This window comes from Arvicola amphibius, chromosome 4 (genome assembly GCF_903992535.2).
Source record: "Arvicola amphibius chromosome 4, mArvAmp1.2, whole genome shotgun sequence".
NCBI classification, from domain to species: Eukaryota; Metazoa; Chordata; class Mammalia; order Rodentia; family Cricetidae; genus Arvicola; species Arvicola amphibius.
In genome coordinates, this window is record NC_052050.1 from 96,853,551 (window position 1) to 96,874,912 (window position 21,362).

General features: G+C 47.2%; 1 protein-coding gene across 1 annotated transcript in view; it reads left to right on the forward strand.

The window, feature by feature from the left end:
- Abat (4-aminobutyrate aminotransferase) overlaps window positions 1-9,371 on the forward strand; it is a 90,181-nt gene extending 80,810 nt beyond the window's left edge. The window contains 5 exon segments of the mRNA XM_038325147.1: window positions 1,027-1,164; window positions 3,240-3,407; window positions 5,777-5,923; window positions 6,935-7,046; window positions 8,814-9,371. Coding sequence (XP_038181075.1) covers window positions 1,027-1,164; window positions 3,240-3,407; window positions 5,777-5,923; window positions 6,935-7,046; window positions 8,814-8,935 — 687 coding nt within the window. The 3' untranslated portion in view covers window positions 8,936-9,371.
- The last annotated feature ends 11,991 nt before the right edge of the window (window positions 9,372-21,362 follow it).

Consider the following 21,362-nt stretch of genomic DNA (forward strand, 5'->3'; position numbering starts at 1 on the left):
TTGTTCTATCTTGTTTTTTTAAAATTTTGAATACTAATTAGAACATAGTAAATATCACTGTGTTGTTTGCTCATCATCATCTATAATACCTGCTTCAGAACAAGTTGGGTACCTTCCTTACACACCATCAGTTTGTTGGTGTTTTTTATCAGCTGTAGCAGTGAGAGAGTTATAGTTCCTGCAGTACAGCCATTCCGGCATTTGCTTCAGTCTGTCATATGACTGAGTACACTGTCACCCCAACCAGGGATGTCTTAGCACCCTGGACCACCTTCTCAAGTCACTCTGACCTTCTTACCCTCACGGTCCCCAGCCCTACAACACACCGCACAGTGCTGCAATCTGCTTTTGCTTCAGATGGTTCCGCAGCAGCTTCTCAAATGCAGCTCCGTCTTAGCCTGCCCACGACCCGTGCACACAAGCCGAAGAGCACTAACAGCGCAGCAGAAGCAGCAATAGTGACAGTAGGTCATTCTAATATGCCTCTTACAGAGTCTGCCATGATGGCCTCTGCCTGTAATCCCAGAATTTGGGGGTAGAGGTAGGAGAGTACATGTCCATGCTCGGCTACATAACAAAAATAAACACACAAAAATTTAAGACAAGATTTCACTATGTCACCCTGGCTGGTCTAGAACTCACTCTGCAGACTAGGGCATTCCTTGAACTCACAGAGTTTTACCTGCCTCTGCCTCCTGAGTACTGGGATTAAAGGTGCATACCGCCAAGCCAGGTACTACATAACAAATTTGAGGCCAGCCTGGGCAATATGTGTGCCCACTTACAGATCAAGAACAGGAAGTTTCAGAAGACTGAATTTCTAGTCCCATAGGTGCTAGCTCCTGTCACAGCAGAACACATCCCACACAGTGTGGCTCCTAACAGGTCCACACTTGTGATGGGAGACGCCATAGACACACTTTTGATATGACTTCAAGGGGTCTCCAGAGTCCCCCAGTGCCCATCCATGGAATCTACTGTTCTGGGGCGTCTGTGAACAGCTTCCTTTTCCCTTTCCGGGTCTAGGTGGAAGATCTAATTGTGAAATATCGGAAAAAGAAGAGAACAGTGGCTGGAATCATCGTTGAGCCCATCCAGTCTGAGGGCGGAGACAATCACGCCTCAGATGACTTCTTCCGGAAACTGAGAGACATCGCCCGGAAGGTTAGAATGCATGGAACGAGCCAGACAGGACCACAATGGTTTCTGAGTTTGGTTCCCAGAGCAAAAAGTTGGCTCCACTTCTGCCATGGGGCCATGAAAACTTACATGTGTGCAGAAACTGGCAGATCTTATCGAGGGCAGAGAAGGTGGATTGGTACTAGGGCGTATGGGCACAGGTTTACCTAGCTTGTATAGAGCCCAGTGTTTCATTTGAGGTGGGGGCAGCCTTGAGTTGGGAGGCATGGGTGATTCTTATTTAAAATAACTTTGCTGAATCAACCCCTGGGGGCTGGAGTTGTAGTTCAGTGGTAAAACATTTGTGTAGCATGCACAAGGTTCTGGATTCAATTCTCAGCACTGAAGAAAAATCAAAGTTTTATGGGACGTGATGGCTCAAACCTACAGCCCCAGCACTCAGAAGGCCCAGGCAGGAGGATTATCACAGGTTCAGGGCTATCCTTGGTTATGTAGTTTAAGACCAGACTCTCTCTAGATAGATAGATAGATAGATAGATAGATAGATAGATAGATAGATAGATATAGATATACACACACATATGTATATATATAATTAAATATATATATGGTGTTTTGCTTGCATGTATGTTTGTGTAGCATGTGTATGCACTGCTTGCAGAGTCCAGAAGAAGGCATCAGATTCCCCTGAAACTGGAGTTACAGACAGTTGTGAGCTATCATGTGGATGCTGGGACTTGAACCAGGGTCCTATGGAAGAGCAACCAGTGCTCTTAACCATGGAGCTATCACTCCAGCCCCCAAACTTTTTCTGTTTTATTCTGGTGTCTTAGTTAGGGTTTCTACTGCTGCGACAAAACCACCATGACCAAAGAGCAAGTTGGGGAGGAAAGGGTTTATTTGGCTTAAGCTTCCATATTCCTTACAGTTCATCACTGAAGAAAGTCCAGGTAAGAACTCACACAGGGCAGGAGCCTGGAGGCAGAAACTGATGTAGTAGCCATGGAGGGGTACTGCTTACTGGCTTGCTTCCCCTGGTTTTCTCAGTCTACTTTCTTATAGAACCCAGAACCGCCTGCCCAGGGTTGATTCCACCCACAATGGGCCTGGCCAGCCCCCCATCAATCACTAATTAAGAAAATGTCCTATACTCAGATCTTATGGAGGCATTTTCTCAATTAAGGTTCCCTCCTTTTAGATAACTCTAGTTTGTGTGTCAAGTTGGCATAAGACCAGCCAGCGAATCGGGACTTGTCCAGTGAGGAGATCCCAAAGATGGCTGCAGCCTCCTGCTTTCTGTTTCTGGAATTTGCCTTGTTTTTCAGTCCACTGTGGTCTATAGTCATCGGCATAAAGGGAGCAGGATCAGCATCAACGCTTTAGTCTAATGGACTGGGCATTAGCTTTTTGTCGCTGCAGCCAAATTCCTTGATTTAAACAGTGTAAGCCCCCAGAGAAAAGCCTGACTTTTCCAGAGGGTTCAGGCCATAGTCATCGTCATAGTCATCGTAATGCTTAGCAGAAACCGTGGCAGCAGAAACATGTGACAGAGGAGAACTATTCAATCGTAGCTGACAGGAAGCATAGAAGGAGACAGGAAGTGACCAGGAGATCCTCTAACCCCACAAAGACCAATTTCCTCCACTTCTGAAGTTTCCACAACATCCTAGAAGCACCCTGGCAGGAGACCAAACGCTCAACATAGGAGCCTGTGGGGGAGTTTATGTTCACACGGTAACAGGTATATATGTACAGTGGACATACCCAACCAGTCAGCTCATCGATAAGACACATGGGACACGAGCCAGTTTACACACATATGGAATTGGTGCGTCTGCAGAAAACATGGCAGCTGATGTGGACGGAGTGACTTCTCAGCTTCAAGCTTGCACACATTGTCTTCGGATGCAGTCAAGCCCAGGACAGCAGCCGCATGCCACAGAGCCCAGAGACGGTGTGGGGAGTAGAGCTGGGGAATGGGGCTCGGATTTGCCGTTTAGGGCACAAGGGTGAGGTACACAGCTGGGCTCCAGCTTGGGTGGTGGGGAGGCCCCCAGAGGCTTACACACTTGTCTCTTCCTGCCCTGTTCTCTGAGCAGCATGGCTGTGCCTTCTTGGTGGATGAAGTTCAGACTGGAGGGGGCTGCACGGGCAAGTTCTGGGCCCACGAGCACTGGGGCTTGGATGACCCAGCTGATGTAATGTCCTTCAGCAAGAAGATGATGACAGGGGGCTTCTTCCACAAGGAGGAGTTCCGGCCAAGTGCTGTGAGTATCCTGGCTTTCTCTGCTCGTTCAGAGCAAATGGTTGCTGCAATACATACCTAAAGAGCCAGGGGGTCTCCTGGGTGGCACAGAGGTTTCCTTCAACGTCACAAGCAATAATGATGTCAGTAGCTACTGCGGTATAGTGGACACTTTGTGCCTGTCCGTTTCTGGTGGCCCCTTAATCCACACAACAATCTAACCACAGAGCCTTGGATTCTCTTTGTAATGCTTCACTAACGGCTGGCCAGGCACTGAAGCCAAGCGTGCCTCTGCCATAGTTACTTTTCCAGTTGCTATGACCCTGTACCTGACAGGAACATCTTAAGAAGAGTTCAGGCTTACAGTCTGAAGGGATGTAATCCATCATGACTGGAGCCGTGGTGACAAGAGCAGGAGACAAATGGTCACGCTGCATCTGTAGTCAGGAAACAGGGGAAGCGGCGTTGGGCATAAAACCATAAGGTGGATCCCCAGTGCCCACTTCTTCCAGCAAGGATCCACTCCTTAAAGGTCCTACAGACTTCCAAAACACTACCACAGCTGAAATAAGTTTTCAAACACTTGAGCCTGTAAGAGACACTTTTACATTTAAATCACAGCATCCTCCAAGGCCTGAGCCCATTAGTGAATAGTCAGGTGTCTCACAGAGGCCGTCTGTTAGCTGTGCACATACACTACAATTTTTTAAGTGTGCATATAAATGCATGTGCACACATACCCACATTTTTCAAGGGTCCAAAATCATTGCATTGTTCCTACGTGCAGTTTCAATCCTTGAAGTTGCTTCTTTGTCCAAAATGACTACTGGAATTCCAGCTTTCATACCTCAGTTCTAATCTGTAATAAGGAAAAAGAAAAAATCTCTCTCTCTCTCTCTTTCTCTCTCTCTCTCTCTCTCTCTCTCTCTCTCTCTCACACACACACACACACACACACACACACACACACGTTTATTTTATTATTTGTCGTATCTGTGCATGCTACTACCAGCAGAGGCCAGCAGAGAGCTTCAGAACCCTGGAGCTGGAGTTATACGTGCTTGCTTGTGAGCCACCCAGTGTGGGTGCCAAGTAGGGAACTCTGATCCTCTGCAGAAGCAACAAATGCTCGTAACTGCTGAGCCATCTCTTCAGCCTAGTTCTTTGATTTCTAACATGTGACTTAAACCTGGGCACATGGCCAGTCCACACTGTAAGAGAGGTGGGAAGTGTTTTAGTTGGCAACATTGCCGCTGTAAGAACTCATGGATGGGAAAAGTAGATGATGTCTGAGAGTCATCAGACCATGGTGCAATCCCAGGGCCCCTGTTGATGAGCATTTGCTAAGGCTAGAATCTTCTAACCTTTCCATACCTCGACTTCCTGCTGTATAAAATGAAGACAGTTGTGCACAGCTGTGCACCACATAGCAAGGTTTTGGCCAACAGTGGGGTGCACATTTCACAGTTCTCCCTCTAGATTGAATTGTCTGTGACATTATAACAACATTTTAGTTTGTCTGAGAACGTTTGCACAGTGGTGAAATCATTGAACAATGCATTTCTCAGAACATCCCCTTTGTTAGGTGATACACCACTGCAGTTAAGAAACATGGCTTTTCTGGGCCTGAGAGTCTTCCCAGAGGATGTGACAGCCGGGTCTCTCTCAATAGCACCAACCTTGAAATGTTTGTTGGTTCAGTTTCTTTCCTCTCTGGGGGATGAAGAGGTGTAAGGTGCTAGGGAGCTGCTTCCGTCAGCGAATTGATTGCCGTGCAAGCATGGGGACATGAGATTGAGCCCCAACGCCCATGTGAAAAGCCAGGCATGGTAGTGCACACTTGTAATCCCAGCATAGCTGGGAAGGCAGAAGCAGGAAGCTTCCTGGGACTTGTTGGTTAGCCAGCATGCCAAATCAATAAGCTTTAGCTTTAGGGAAAGACAGCTCCTGAGGAACAACATTGTTCCTCAGCTAGATTGACCCTAGGTGGATGACAGTTGACCTGTCTTGAGCCACCTTGCACCCAACCCAACTCCTTTTGTGTATGTGTTTGTATGGGCACATGTGTGTTCATGTGAGCACACATGCACATTTGTGTACGTGTATGCGGAGGCATATACAATTTTTTAATTTTTTGCATGGGGGAGGGGGAAGGAGAGGATTGGAAACTTCAAGAAGGATCATTCATTGAATTCCTCAAATGGCAAACAATGACCATCGGCTAAAGGCTGACACGTTACTGGGTTTCTCTCCTGGGCAGTGAGGACCCTATGTGGAGACCTGCACGGAGTTATGTCTGAACAGGCAGAGTAAAGGGGTGGAATCAAAAAGAGAGAGGCAGGAAAATGTTCTGCTATGAGAGCCCTTCCGATAGACCCCCTCTCATTCTAGCCGTACCGGATCTTCAACACCTGGCTGGGAGACCCGTCCAAGAACTTGCTGCTGGCAGAGGTCATTAATATCATCAAGCGGGAAGACCTGCTCAACAATGTGGCGCATGCCGGGAAGACCCTACTCACAGGGCTGCTGGATCTCCAGGTACCTGGCTCAGCCCTGGCACTGCTTGCTGGCCTGCAGTTCTCAGCTGGCTTTGCTGTTTTCAGGTTCCCTGGCCTTGGCGTGGGCAAAACCAGGTCGCTCCATTCTTCCATGCCAACCTGTTCCTCGTCCCTCATTATCTCTTGACACTAAATTTAAACATTCCTTCTAGAAGACTCCTCCTGTAACACTCTTATAGCCATGATTCCCTCCTCTGAACAGTCCAGTGGGGTTTGTTGCAAGCCACATGTGTGATTTTTTTATTATATTGTAACAAGTTATTGTGTAACCCAAGCTGGCCTTGAATGTGATATGTATCAAGGATGACTTTGAATTCCCTATCTTCCTGCCTCTACCTCCAAGTCTTCGGATTACAGATGTGTGGCTGACAGCTGTAATTTTAAGTATCTTAAAAGCCAGATGAAAAGCAAATTGGAATAGGTAAAGTTATTTTTAATATGTTTTACTTAACCTATCTGATGTCCAAAATACTACTATTTCAACAAGTCATCAATATAGAAAATAAGTAATGGCCAGGTGATGGTGGCGCATGCCTTTAATCCCAGTACTTGGGAGGCAGAGGCAGGTGGATCTCAGTGAGTTGGAGGCCAGCCTGGGCTACAAAGTGAGTTCCAGGACAGCCAAGACTATTACACAGAGAAACCCTGTCTCCAAAAACAAATAAACAAACAAAAGGAAGGGAGGGAGGGAGGAGGGGGGAGGAAGGGAGCGAGGGAGGGAAAATAAGTAATAAGCCATGCCTGTATTGCACTCCAATCATCTCAGTACTGAGGCAACAGAGAGAAAAGAAGGTCCTTGCAGGTGGAAGATCAGCCTCATCCACATAGCAAGTCCTAGGCCAGTAAGGGTTGTAGACTGAGCCTCTCTCACAAACAAGAGGGCTAGGAAGGGGTTCAGATTCCCAGCACCCACATAAAAGCTGTGTGGGCGTGTCAGCACCAGCGGGTCCCCAGTAACAAGCTTTGACATGGGTTTGTCTTCCTGCTGCAGGCCCGGTACCCCCAGTTCATCAGCAGAGTGAGAGGACGAGGCACCTTTTGTTCCTTCGACACTCCAGACGAATCCGTACGGAATAAACTCATTCTAACCGCCAGAAACAAAGGTAAGGGGCATGGGAGTGGACACTAAACTTAGTTATCTCATCAGTCTCTTGCTCTGCTGAATGGGTGCCGAGCTTTGCTAGGACACGGTGGGGGAAGTGGAGGTGCATGGGATAAACAGACTCAGTGCCCTTTCTCGAAAGGAGAAAGTTACTGGTGGGATTCATGCTTTCTTCTCATCTGACTTTATTTCTTCCTCTTTTTGTTTTTTGAGGCAGCATGTGGTGTATCCCAGGTTTGCTACAAACTTGCTATGTAGCTAATTGAGGATGACATTTTTTGTTTTGTTCTGTTTTGTTTTTGTTTTTGTTTTTTGAGACAAGGTTTTTCTGTAGTTTTAGAGCCTGTCCTGGAACTAGCTCTTGTAGACCAGGCTGCCCTCGAACTCACAGAGATCCGCCTGCCTCCCGAGTGCTGGGATTAAAGGTGTGCGCCACCACTGTACGGCTGAGTTTTAATTAAACACCCAATCCTACTGCCTCTACATCTCCAGTGCTGGCATTATAGGCATATACTACCACACCTAGCTTGTTCAGTGCTGAGAATCGAACCTACAGCCCATGAAAGATTGCTTTACCCACTCCTGTGATGCAGGAACCCACTAAGAAGGCAAGCTGAACTAACGGTGGGACCAGGCACAGCAAAGTCCAAGTCCTTCCTCCAGGAACCATGGCTGCTCAGGAAGCAAACACCTTTTTTGTACCACTCAGCTAGCCTACCGCTAGCTTGCCCACCACCATTTTTCCTTTTAAAGAAATTTTTATTATGTCTGTGATATGTGTATGTGTGAGTCCAAGGGCCGCAGTCACGTGTGGAAGTCAGAAGACAAAACTTCATGGGGTCAGTTCTCTCCTACATTTATGGGGGTTCCGGGGATTGAATTCAGGCCATTCTGCTTGCATGGACCACCTCACTCCCCACCCCCATCACTCCTGCCGCCTTTTAACTGGCCAGAGTGGCCTTGGACTCACCCTGTAGCTCAGACTCGCTTCGGACTTCCGATCCTCCTTTACAAGCCTCCTGAGTAGCTGGGGTTATGGGCATGTCCCCCTAAGCCTAGCTTTTAACTTTTTATTTATTTATATTTTGAGACAGGATCTCGTTGTATAGCCTAGGCCTAGAACTTGGAATTCTTCTGCTTCCATCTCTCAAGTGCTGGGATTACAGGCATGTGACACCATGCCTGCCTTAGCCTCTTTTCTAAAATATGAAAAATAGTTCCAAAGAAAATGAGCAAGCCATGCAAATATGCCCAGTACACACGGCGAAATCCCTCTTTGGAAACCGGCAGTGTCCGCGTGTTTGTTAAGGGCCTAACTCTTCTGCACGTGCTTTCGTAATGTAGTCACTTACCATGAGTTCCCGGCAAGGAAGAACTTCTACCTTGAGACTTCTCTACCGTCCAACCCAGTAGGGGGAAAAGAACTGACATTTAAAGTAAGGGAAGGCTGGGCCTAGCGGCACACAACTTTAACCCCAGGCAAGCAGAGCTCTGTGAATTCAAGGCCAGCCTGATCTCCATAGTTCTAGGCCAGCCAGGGTTACACAGTGAGACCTTGTTTCAAAAAAAAAGAAAGAAAACCAACAAATAAAATTCAAAATCAGGAGGGAAGGAGAGAAGAGGGTGGGTAAAGGAAGAGAGAAGGGGAGAAAGGAGGGATGAATACAAGGAGGATGGGGGCCTGCAGGACAGAGCAATAGAGGGCAGATGACAGCGACTGCTGACCCCCAAGTCGCCCACTCCTTACCTAACCCTGCTCTTCTTCTAGGTGTGGTACTGGGGGGCTGTGGTGACAAGTCCATCCGTTTCCGTCCCACGCTGGTCTTCAGGGATCACCACGCTCACCTGTTCCTCAACATCTTCAGTGACATCTTAGCAGACTTCAAGTAAAGAAGCCGTTCCCGTGACATTCAGAGAAAGCCTGGTCAGCGGTGTCAACCTGATTAGTTTGCCTAATTCATATTTTCACTTCCAAGTTTATCAGAGGCGAATGCATTAACTGAAGGGTCATTTGTGGGGCAGGCACATCGTTCAGTGGTTGTAGAGGAAGAGCGGGTCAGGAGGACCTGGGTTTGAGTTTCCTCCCTGTGGGACTCATGATGCCAATTGGTTAAAGCCCTTAAGTTCTGTGTCAGCTTGGACACTGTCTTAGGAAAGGCCATGAGGCCACATTTCTGCCAACCCTGGACCAACCAGTTTCTTAGAAGCCACTCAACGCCATTGTATCTGCTCTGAGGTGGGCGGGCAGGATCCTTGGGTCTCTCTGTCCATCTCAAGTACCCTGTTCTGGGATTAAAGATGCTGATGTCCTCTTGTCCTGCACAAATCAAATCTCCTTGCTTCTCACCAAATCCCTAGCTCCATGCCCCACTTAGTGAGGGTCTGGATGGCTCTCAGGAAGATGACAGGTAGGGAGATAAGGAGTGTGTTTGAGGGAGAGGAGGGGCTTCTGGTATCCTAGACACCAACATCCTGTGCTCTTGGTAATGTCCCTGACCTGCAAATTCTGTCTCTGACTGACCTGTGTTCCTGGAGGATCTCTGAGTGGCATTGGTGGTAGTTCTTAGGCAACATTCTCCACCCTGAGTCAGTCTTGACCCAAGGGGACACATGGGAGCTGAAGTTGCCTCTGGAGCCTGAACAGAGGAGCAGCATAAACACAGGGCCTCTGACCTGCGACCCCTCATTCTGGGACCTTCAGAGTCCATCTCCCACTCATTCACCTTCCCATCTCTCCAGAGCAGGGCTCTTCCATCCCAGGGGACCACTGCTAGACTTCTTGCTAAAGGCGATGTGTTCGTTATAAAGGCATAAGACAACACGCGTGGAAAAGCAGCTTGCTGGTTCATGATGGTGTTCTTGGACTTGCCCTGCCCCCCAACCCCACCCCAAGCCACTCCACCGAGAGCCTGGGCCTTTCCTGAACTGGGAGCTTACATTACCCTCAGCCAGCAGCCAGTGCTTACGCAGGCTCCAGCATCTCAGCTGGAGGCGTGGTGTTCTTAGAGCTGACTTGACCTGAGAGACTCCTGAGCAGAGCCCCTCATCCTTCAGAGAGGCAGCGTTTAACAGGTAGACTGAAGGGGCTGATTTGTCTTCTCCCAAAATCTGCTTTGCATCCTGGAGCCCTCGTTGAGTATCTGGAGAGATGGGTATGCCAGGCTTCTCAGTTCAGCCCTTTGCTCTTGAATCATCCAAAGATCTGGCTTCCATGCTTCCATAGGCATAGTCATCAATTCACTTGCCTTGAGGATGAAAGGCATTGGCATGCTTAATAGAAACAGCCAATCCATGAGTCCCAGGTCGCCTCACAACCCTGCAGTCCGAGATTCAGCCATCCCTTTTCATAGCCGTGTTTAAGATCATTTCCACAACCACATAAGTGATGGGGTTTGCCTCCCTCCCTCCCTGTAACGTTTCATCCACCAGTATGTTTATTTCCACATCAATAATTTATTCACTCATCTAACTTTCATGAAACATGTGTGCTGTCCCAGGCCCTGTGCTAAGCACCAGGAATACAAACATGAGATAAAGCCCTGCTCCGAGGGGACTCCCACTCTCCTGGGAACCACAGACCCTTTAATGTTGAGGTCAGAGTGGCATGTGTGCTCTAGCAAGGCTTTCTGAATATTAGTAAGTCCAAGGAACCTTTAAGGAGAAAGGGGTATTTGATCAGAATTCTCCGGAATTAAAAGTTAGTCAAGCACAAAGCAAGGAAGAGCAAGGAGAGGAGAAAGCTTGTGTAGAGGGCACGTTTGTTCATAGTCTCAGCCCTTTCCCCAGGGAACCAGGGTCCGCCCAGAATATCCCAGGCTTCAAGGTCTTATTTAAAAACACAAGGAAAGTGCAGGCCAGACTCTAATTCACCCATTGGTTCAAGCATGCTTCCTCCTGAGAGCCATAGCAGCCCACAAGCAATACTCAGCCAGGTCCTTGGCGTTCAAGGGTCTTAAGCTAGGACACAAGCAGAAATCGCTCTCTTTAGCAGAGGGAGTTGCTGATGTTTTATTTTCTTCCACAGGGTGTGCTGACAGAAGAATGAAATCATTTCTAGAAAGTCATATCCAGATGTGTTGTTTACCCCTTGCCTGGGGATGGTTCTTCTCATTTTAAACAAACAAAAGTTATGCCATTTATCCCAAGTTCTTGACTTGGGCACAGTATGTTCCTGAGATGTCATCTTTGGAGGTTAACTGAAAGAATCCCAAGGAAAAGGATTTCCACAAAACTCAAGATGGTAAAAACTTAGAAAAGGCTAGTGAAAACCCAGGAAGCCTGGTGGGCAGGCTTCTGCCTAGGGCAGAACCCACAAAGAGGCTCCTGTGTGCAGGTCTGGATGTAGACCCATCATGCATTAGTGTAGTAGAGTTTAGTAGACTTCTCTAGCCTGTTGTGTCAATTTTGCAGAAAACAAGGCCCAGTACTAGCGAGTCTTAGGAGTCCTCCCTTTTTATTATAAATGGGTGTTTTGTTTTGTTTTTTTATAATTCTTACTGATGCTCGGTAACCATGCAAAACTGTGCACATTAATGTACTAATTACTAGATCTGTACTTATCTATACACAATATATCAGCTCACTGTAGAAAACCACAGCTAGCGAACATCGAAGACCAAGTGATCTTGTTTACAGTAATTGTTCAACAGTGCCAATAAGTGACGAGGAAATTAACATGTCACGGTGTAACTGGTGACCACGTGCACAATTCCATGAATCTGTTTCCTGTGTTAATCAGTATTCTTAAATTAAAATGTTTATAATGGAAACCTCAGAGTGAATGTGGGCTTTTTCCGGGGCTCACATTGCCCCAGATGGCACAATGGCAGATTAATAAGTAAGGTTTCCGTCCCAGTCCAGCCTGGCAAACCTGTCAACTTGCTGGTTGCTGGTGTAGAAGTGTGGGGGCTCACACAGCTGTATCACACAAAAGCCATGTGCTCAAAGTCCCATGGCAGTCTCCTCTCCCTGAGCAAGGGTTTCTGTAATCTCAGGACGACACTGTGAGTCGTGTGGGCTTCTGTATTCCTTGCTTTCCTCCTGATGACCCAGGGTCTGACCAGCAGCTTGAGGAGAAGGGCTCTGTTTCAGTTTGAAGTTTAAGAAACGACATCGTCCATCTGAGTGGAAGGTGTGGTCACAGGAGGTCGAGGCACCTGGTCACATTGCTTCCTCAGCCAGGAAGCAAAGAGCAGACACAAGTGTACCGAGGCCAGAAAACCTTAGGCCACCCCAAAGACCCACTTCCTCCTGAAGATTTCACAGCTCTCCGAAAAAGCGCCACCATCTGGGAACCAAGTGTTCAAACACCAAGCATGGGGGCGGGGGCGGGGGAGAGTCTCACTTTCGTAAACCTCCGACACAAAGCCGGGCGGCGGTGGCGCACGCCTTTAATCCCAGCACTCGGGAGGCTGAGGCAGGCGGATCTCTGTGAGTTCGAGACCAGCCTGGTCTACAAGAGCTAGTTCCAGGACAGGCTCCAAAGCCACAGAGAAACCCTGTCTCGAAAAACCAAAAAATAAATAAATAAATAAATAAACCTCCGACACAATGAGTTTCCTGGGCCCCCAAGCCTCCCTGCAAGGGGCTGCTTCAATCCAGCCAGAACTGACACCTGACACCTGGGCGCAGGCAGGCAGAAGTCAGGCCCTGAGTTTGATCTTCAGGACTCCGCAGTGACTGAGCAAAGGACAGAAGAGAGCAGGGTGATGTCTCTGAGGTCGGTATAGCTAGGTCACAGGGGGTGAGGTGAGGTGTCATGGGAAATCAGACAAAGAGGTAGCGCAACTCGCATCCTTGAAGGCCTTCTGCACCACGCTGAGGGGCAGGCTTCCATAAGGGCAAGGAGCTGCTGAGGGTTTGGGACAGCAGAATCACCCAAGATGCATTTTTAAAAGCTCCTTAGTGAGTTGGGATTGGAGAAATGGCTTGGCAGTTAAGAGTGTTTGCTGCTTTTGCAGAGGACCCAAGTTCAATTCCTAGCACCCACCTTGGGCATCTCATAACCATCTGTAACTCCAGTGACAAGATGCCTGATGCCCTTTTCTGGTCTCCGTGGGTACCTACACTCACATGTACACACCCACATTTAGATGCACATATATACACATCATTTCAAATAAAATGACTCTTTAGAAAGAATTCCTGGGGTGGGAGCAATGGCTCAGAGGTTAAGAGCACTTGATGCTCTTGCAGAGGATCCAGGTTGAGCTCCCAGCATGCACATGGCAGCTGTAACTGGCCTCCAAGGACACCAAGCATGCGCATGGTGCACAGACATACATCGGGTAAGACACACACATAAAACATACAAGTCTCCTTTTTAATTCCTGAGTGCATGAAGAACAGAGGTACTGGCAGAGCCATTAGTGACTAATGTCACAATAGCCCTTGGCCTACACGTGGCATCCAGCACACCAGAGAAACAATAGGGTCCAAAGGCAGCAACGTATTTATTTGTTTACATTTTTGAGACAGCATCTCACTAGGTAGTCCTGGCTGGCCTGTAACTGATTAGGTAGATCAGGCTAGCCTCGAGTTCACATTCACCTGCCTCTGCCTCCCAAACACTAAGACTAAAGGCATATGTCACCACACCTGGCCCAGAGGGAAACTGTTACCTTAATATTTAACTTTTTCATTTGTATTTTTTTATGTGTAGGGCTCTTTACCCTGCATATAAGTCTGTGTGGCACTTTCATACAGTGCCCGCAGAGGCCAGAAGAAGGTGTCTTGTCCCTTGAACGAGAGTTACAGACTGTTGAGAGTCATCAGGTGGGTGCTGAAAACTGAGCCTGGGTCCTCTGGAAGAGCAGCCTGCTCTGAACTGCTGAACCATCTCTCTAGCCCCTGTTTACCTTTCCCTGGGCAAAATATCCCGGACTCTATGAAAGTAGAGACATCGGACACTGAACTGAGCAAAAGTAAACAACTGAGCGTGCATCCGCTCATTTATCTCTGCTCATGGCAGTGGAGGTGATGTCATCGGCTGCTTCAAGTCCCAACACCGATGATTTCTTACCCGGAATTGGAAGCAAAACAAACCCTTCTCCCCCTAAACTGATCCTATCAGGGCCATTTTGTCACAGCAACAGAAATGAAGCCAGAACACTGACTGAAGCTTTCTGAAAAATCGTCGAAGTCAGATGTGGTAGCTCACACGTGGAATTTCAGTGAGTCAGGAGGAGAGTCAGAGGCTAGCTTGAGCTTCATAGCAAGGTCTCGTCTTAAAAGCCAAAATTAAGGGACATTGGTTAAGAGTATGCGCTGCTCTTCCAGAGGATCTGAGTATGGATTCCAATACCACATAGGGTGTCTTATAACCGCCTAAAACTCCAGCTCCAGGGGATCTGATGCTCTTTTGACTTCCTTAGGCATTGCACTCATGTGTACATCCCCCATACACACACATACACTCAGTTAAAAACAAAACCTCTGTTTCAAATTAAATGTAAATACAAAGACATGTACTAATTTCCTGTCAAGCGGTAGGCGTCTGGTAGTGATTCCTCTCAGCACCACTCTTTACTGGGCTTGGAAGTACAGTCCTATGAGCCAGCACTTGGGAGGCAGAGGCAGGGGGATCACCTCAAGTTTGAGAGCATCTTGATCTACAGTGCAAGTTCTAGGCCAACTGTGGCTCTATAGGGAGACTCTGTCTCTAGAAACTGAAAACAGCAATAACAAAACAAAACATTACTTCTGTGTGACAAGCCACGTGTCTCATAAGGCCAACACCACCACTTATTTCCTTAAAAGCCACGTTCCCACAAATAAACACTGTCTGTTTTCCAATGCAGGGCCAGGACTGGCTGATTCTGGTGTATTTCAACCATTAATCAGTAAAACCAATGATTTGTCTTTGGTGCAGGCACAAACAAGGACAGATGGTGTCAGGCCTGCCTGGTTAAGTCTAATCAGACAAGATTTTACAGTTGAATGCTGCAGGACATAAAACATGCACTCTGCCTGAGGCTCAGAGAGACCCTGTTGCTTTTCATTAAAGAACTCGGGGCTCCTGCAGCCGTGAGACAGCAATGAAAAGTTCCAGGCATGTTGTTAGGGTGTCTTATCCCAGGCCATCCTCCCAAAGCAGCTAAGCCCACAAACTATATTCTGGGAAGGGCATTAGATGCAGTGGTTTGATGATAGCCTGGGATGGGGGATAAACACCTGCTGAAGGACAAATTCCGTTTGCTTTGGGAAAACAGAAAGGACAACAGCAAGGGGCTGAGCCATGCAGCTGCCTTATGAGCAAAGTAGGAACCTTGCCATAGTTACCATGTCAGCTGAACAGAACCTGACATGCCGCAGACCACCCTGTCCCCGAGCACAGACCATGTAGAGTCATAGTGTGGGGCAGGAGTGCCAAGCCCAGACAGTTCTTAGCTGACGGGAAGGAAAGCCATGCCATGAGAACAAACAGGACACCATCCCAAATGCTTTCCAACAGCTATGCTTCTGATGTGCACCCGGTATGAGTCCAGATGGAAGCACATAGTTGGAAAGCTTTTCTCCGCTTAGAAAACCATGCTAGGCGAAGCTGGGGAGATGGGTCAGTCAGTAAAATGCTTGCCAAACAAGCACGAGGATCTGAGTTCAAATCCCCAATATACACCCACATAAAAGCTAGGTAGAGTGGCATGCACCTGTAATTTCATCAGGAGGGTGGGGGAGGGGGAACAGGAGGATCCCAGGGGCTCAATGGCCAGCTAGCCTGGCTTAATTGGTGAACAGTCAATCCTCTCTAACTCAAAGGTTAAGGTGATCACAGGAGGAATGTCGGTGTTGCATGCTTGTAATTCCAGCACTTGGAAGACAGAAGAATCGGAAGTTCAGGTCATTTTTGACTACACAATAAATTCGGGGCCAGCCTGGGCTATATAAAGCTCCATCTCAAAAAATCATCCTCAACGAAAAAAAGAAGGGGTAGCCATCCTGTGAAAGTAGGTGGCCCCTGATGGGGACACAAGGGGAGCCTGAGCCATCACTCAGGTACTGTGCACACACACCTGACACTCTGCAGCATGTCACCAGTCCTGCAGAATCAGCCTGTGTCAGATCCCGAGATAAGTTCTGTTTGCTATGTTTTATTTTACTGTGGAATATTCCTTTACACTGTGTGTGTATATGTCAATGTGACTGGTTTAATAAAAAAAACAAAACTAAATGACCAGTAGTGAGGCAGGATTTTCAGGGCGGAAAGAATGCTGGGAATAAGGAAGGAATCTCAGGAATTGGGAGCAAGAGGCAGAGGAAGCAGGAAACGAACATGCCATACCGAGACAAGGTACCGAGCCACGTGGTAGAACACAGAAATATGGGTTAGTTTAAGTTACAAGAACTAGCTTTTTTTAAAAAAAAGCCTAAATTATCAGCCAAGCACTTATAATTAAGTCTCTGTGTGGTTATTTGGGAAGTTGCTGGCAAGAGAGAAGTCCGCCTACATTTTATGTTACTCTGAGACAGGGTCTCATGTTGCCCAGGCTATCCTCAGATGAGATTGTCCTATCTCGGGCTTAGAAGTGCTGAGATAAGAGGAGTGCACTACCATGCCCAGCCTCACCAAAACATTTTTACTTAATCTTTTTTTAACTACAATTTTATATATTTAATTTGGTGTGTGTCTATGGGTGTGAGTGTGTGTGTGCCACAGAGAAGCTGTGAAAATCGGGCCTTCGGGACTGAATGCTGGCTGCCAGGCTTGGCATCAAGCTCCTTTACCTGCAGAGCCCTCTCACCTCTCCTTTATTTAATCTTTTAAATCTTTCGGTCGATAGAAGCTCAGGTGCCACCAGTATCTTTTTTTTTTTTTTTTTTTTTTTTGATTTTTCGAGACAGGGTTTCTCTGTGGCTTTGGAGCCTGTCCTGGAACTAGCTCTTGTAGACCAGGCTGGCTTCGAACTCACAGAGATCCACCTGCCTCTGCCTCCCGAGTGCTGGGATTAAAGGTGTGCGCCACCACCGTCGGGCTGCCACAAGATCACCAGTATCTTGTGCAGCTATTGTTAAGGCACTTGAGCCAGACGGTGGTGGCGCACACCTTTAATCCCAGCACTAGGGAGGCAGAGGCAGGCGGATCTCTGTGAGTTTGAGGTCCAACACCCAATCCTACACTAAGTCCCACAGCCAGTCACTGACCACAAAAGGCTCTTCTTGCACTTCCCCACTCCAGAGCACTAAGAAATGAACATCGAGTCACCCAGTCTGCAGGATTTGGTGTGGTGGCCATGGGCTGGCTCTGCTTTGGTTCATTATTTGAGACAGGGTCTCTGATAGCCCAGGTTGACCTAGAGCTTTGTAGCTGAGGATAACCTTGAACTCCTGATCACCCTGCCTCAGCTCCCCAAGTGATGATCACGGTCATGTGTAACCAACCATGCCTTTGTTGGAAGGCAGGTTGAGTCTCATTCTGTAGCCCAGGCTGGCCTCTCCTGAGCACACACACATACACACACACACACACACCAAAAGAACTAAGACAATTATTATTGTAGAATTGTCTTTCAAAGGGACAAATCACCAGTATAGCCACAGTCTAAATCTAAAAGCCTTTTTCTCTTGTGACCTGGAACTTCTAAGACTATTTTGGCCTCAAACTAAGAGCAACCCATCTGCCTCCGCCTCCTGATATTAAAGGCCTACACCAAGCCTGGCTCTTATTTTGTTTTCTAAACAGCCCAAATCACTGCCCTGCTGAGGTTACAGAACCGTACCCACATCCTGTGACTGGTGGAGAGAGCTCTGATTTTGGCTGAGGTGTAGGGGAGAGTAGTACACTTGTGTGCCCTATGCTGGCACCCACAGAGCAAGCAAAGGCTCTCTGAGAAAGGTGAGAAAGGGCTCTCTTCTCACAAGCATACCTCTGGCAGGCTTAGCAGCCTTGTAGTTGGTGACATGCTGACTTCCCACTGCAGTCACCTGGGGAACCTGGCAGTAGGAATAACAGAGAAGGGCCTGGGTGGTCTTGAAAGTATTACCATCATAAAACTGAGCCAACGGCAAACAAAAGGGCAGACACTTCTTATTGGTTTGTCTGTTGTTTTTACATCTAGTCTTATTTAGGCCAGACTGACCACAAACTCATTAAATAGCCAAGGAGTCCCAATTCTCTTAACTCCCAGGGACTGGGATTACAGGTATCTGCCAATATAACTAATTTATGTGGTGCTGGACATTGAACCCAGGATTCAGCATTATACTAAGCTACATCCCTAGCCCCTTAAACTGGGACTTCTAAACTGGTTTGAGGCCCTCTGGGTGCAACCAGGCCGCACCAATAACATCCCAGGAGAATAAAATTCAGCTACATTATCAGCTACACAGCAAACTCCAGGTTAGCCTGGGCTACAAAATACAAAAAGCCCTGTCTCAAAACAAGATCATAGCCGGGCGGTGGTGGTGCACACCTTTAATCCCAGCACTTGGGAGGCAGAGACAGGCAGATTTCTGTGAGCACAAGGCCAGCCTGGTTTACAAGAGCTAGTTCCAGGACAGGCTCCAAAGCTACAGAGAAACCCTATTTCGGGGGGGGGGGGGGGGGGGGAGTTCAAAACAAGATCAAAGACTTTCAGTCTTTGCTTATTATATGAGCAGAGGCGTGTGCCGCTGTCCATGGTTGTCAGAGGACAACCCAAAGCAGTCAGTTCTCTTCCTGCTGTAAGGGTCCCTCGGCTCAAGGGCAAGCTGCCAGCGTTGATGGTAAACACCGTTATCCTTTGAGCCCTCCTTCCCCCCCAAGTTTATTATTCACATTTTTTAGTCTAAAGTTAGATGTTCTTCATGGTTAACTTCAAAGTGTTGCAGCTCCTACAGTCTCTGACAGCCTGCGAATACGGCTGTGTTCTCCTGGCCCAGTGTGTCCACTAGGGAAGAGGTGTTTTTCAGTCTATGTGACAACATGGGCATGGGCAGAACATAACAAAATAGGCACAGATAGGCAAGATGTGACCTAAGTCATTCCCCCCTCCCCGCCCCACTACCTGGGAAACAAAATGCTAAGAAATTTCCCCTTCAGTTTACATTTTGATATAAAAGCTGTTTGGAAAATAAACACGGGTGAATTTCAGGGTGTGAATTTAGGATTTCATGAAGGATCCCTCAAACTCCCTCCCGATGCTATCGTGTGAAATGTTTCATTTATTCCCACACTTCCACTCTAGTACAAGAAATGATTTATGTCAGGGCTGGTCCCTGATACCTGAGTACCGAGATCCTATTTGGGACAGTCAAGCATGAATTTTGTTGGTTTGTTGAGATAGGGCTTCTGTGTAGCCGTGGCTTTCCTGGAGCTTGCTCTGCAGACAGGCTGGCCTCTGCAGTGGAAGCATCAGAATTGGCCAGCAGTGATGGCTGGACAACACTGAGGGCGTTCTTCATGTCCCTGATAACGCGAATGGTTACAATTCAATATGTACACTTTTAAGTTTGACTCTTTTATGATTACAGTATATAATTTCCCCCTCCCTTTCCTCCCTCCCACATGTATGTTTCTGGAGAGAACCTGCTTAGTCTATACTTGTGTGTATATGTTTTCAGGGCCGACCATTCCTTAGTGGTTAGGTAACTGGTGTGCTCTTCCCTGAGGGAGACTATTTCTCGGGCTTTCAGAATTCTGATGTTGCCTGTAGTTCTCTGTGTAGTTGAAGCCTTATGGTGTGTCCTCCCCCAACTCCCCCCACACACTGTGGCACATTTGTTGTTATCTTTGCTCATGCTCTGTTTACTTTACATCAGGGAAGAATAGTTAGAGGAACAGTGGGTAAAGGTGCTCGCTGTCAAGTCTGACAACCTGAATTTAATCCCCAAGACCTGAATGGTGTAAGGGAAAGGATGCTGGAAAGTTAGCCTCCAACCTTCACATATGCACCGTAGTATACACACAAAAATAAAGGGAAATTACAAAACAAAGCACTTTGAGTGGGCAGCTGCTTTCCTCTCTATGCAGACACAATTCATCTAATAAGCATGTTGGTTACTCATTATGAAAAGCAGCATATCCAGTCTCCTTCAGCTGACAGACAGTTGCTTGGATAGAGTCCCTCTATCCTGATGACAAGTATGTGAGTGGCCCTGGATCTCCTGGGAGTCAACACATTCTCGGCTGGTGCTGTCCCTACCTCAGTCAGCCTGTAGTGATGTAGGTGGAGACTACTTGTTCATTTCCCGACTGCTCAGACCCAAATAATCACACAAAAACTATATTAATTACAATACTGCTTGGCCATTGTAACATGAGGGCCTGCTTGTTGGGGTTTCTGTCCTGCCCAGTTCCCATAGCTGGTAAATCCCAGAGAAATCAGAGTCTACATTAGATATAAACTGAGTGGCCCATTAGCTCAGGCTTCGTATTAGCTCTTATAACTTATATTAGCCCATTATTCTAGTATATGTTAGCCACATGGCTTGGTACCTTTTTCAGCGGGGCAGGTCACATCTTGCTTCTTACGTGGTCTGTGCAGAACTGGGGAAAGAGCTTCCTTCTTCCCAGAACACTCCTGTTCTCATTGCCCCGCATCTACTTCCTGCCTAGCTACTGGCCAATCAGCGTTCACTTAAAACATAATTGACAGAATACAGAATTGTCCCGCACCAGCCAATAGTTTAGGTGTATTTCTGACTAACTTTTATATCTTAAATTAACCCATTTCTATTAATTTGTATATTGCCACAAGGCTGTGGCTTACTACTGGGAAGGTTCTGGGTCCTTCTCCTTCAGCAGCTACATGGCCCTTCTCTGACTCCACCTACTTTCTATATCTCTTTCAGCCTGGCTACATTTTGCTAAGTCATTGGCTGAAACAGCTTTATTCATTAGCCAATAAAAGCAACACACACAGAAGAACATCCCACATCATCTGCCCTTTTCTGTCTAATTAAAAAGGAAAGTTTTAACTTTAACATAGCAAAACTGCATATACAATAGTTAACAAGGAAAAATTAGTTACAATACTTCTTTGTGAGTCTAAAGTTTTATATCTAATTTATCTTTAATCATAACTTAGAAAAGCTGCCGGGCGGTGGTGGCACACGCCTTTAATCCCAGCACTCGGGAGGCAGAGGCAGGCGGATCTCTGGGAGTTCGAGGCCAGCCTGGTCTACAAGAGCTAGTTCCAGGACAGGCTCTAAAAAAGCTGCAGAGAAACCCTGTCTCGAAAAACCAAAAAAAAAAAAAAAAAAGAAAAGCTATAACTAGTCTTTAACTCCATTAAAGACCCCAGAAGGATATATTACCTTGGTAAACAGGAATCTCTTGTAAGCAACTTCCAAAACTCTAGAATTAACAGAGACATTTCACTGCCTGGACAGTCACCCAAAG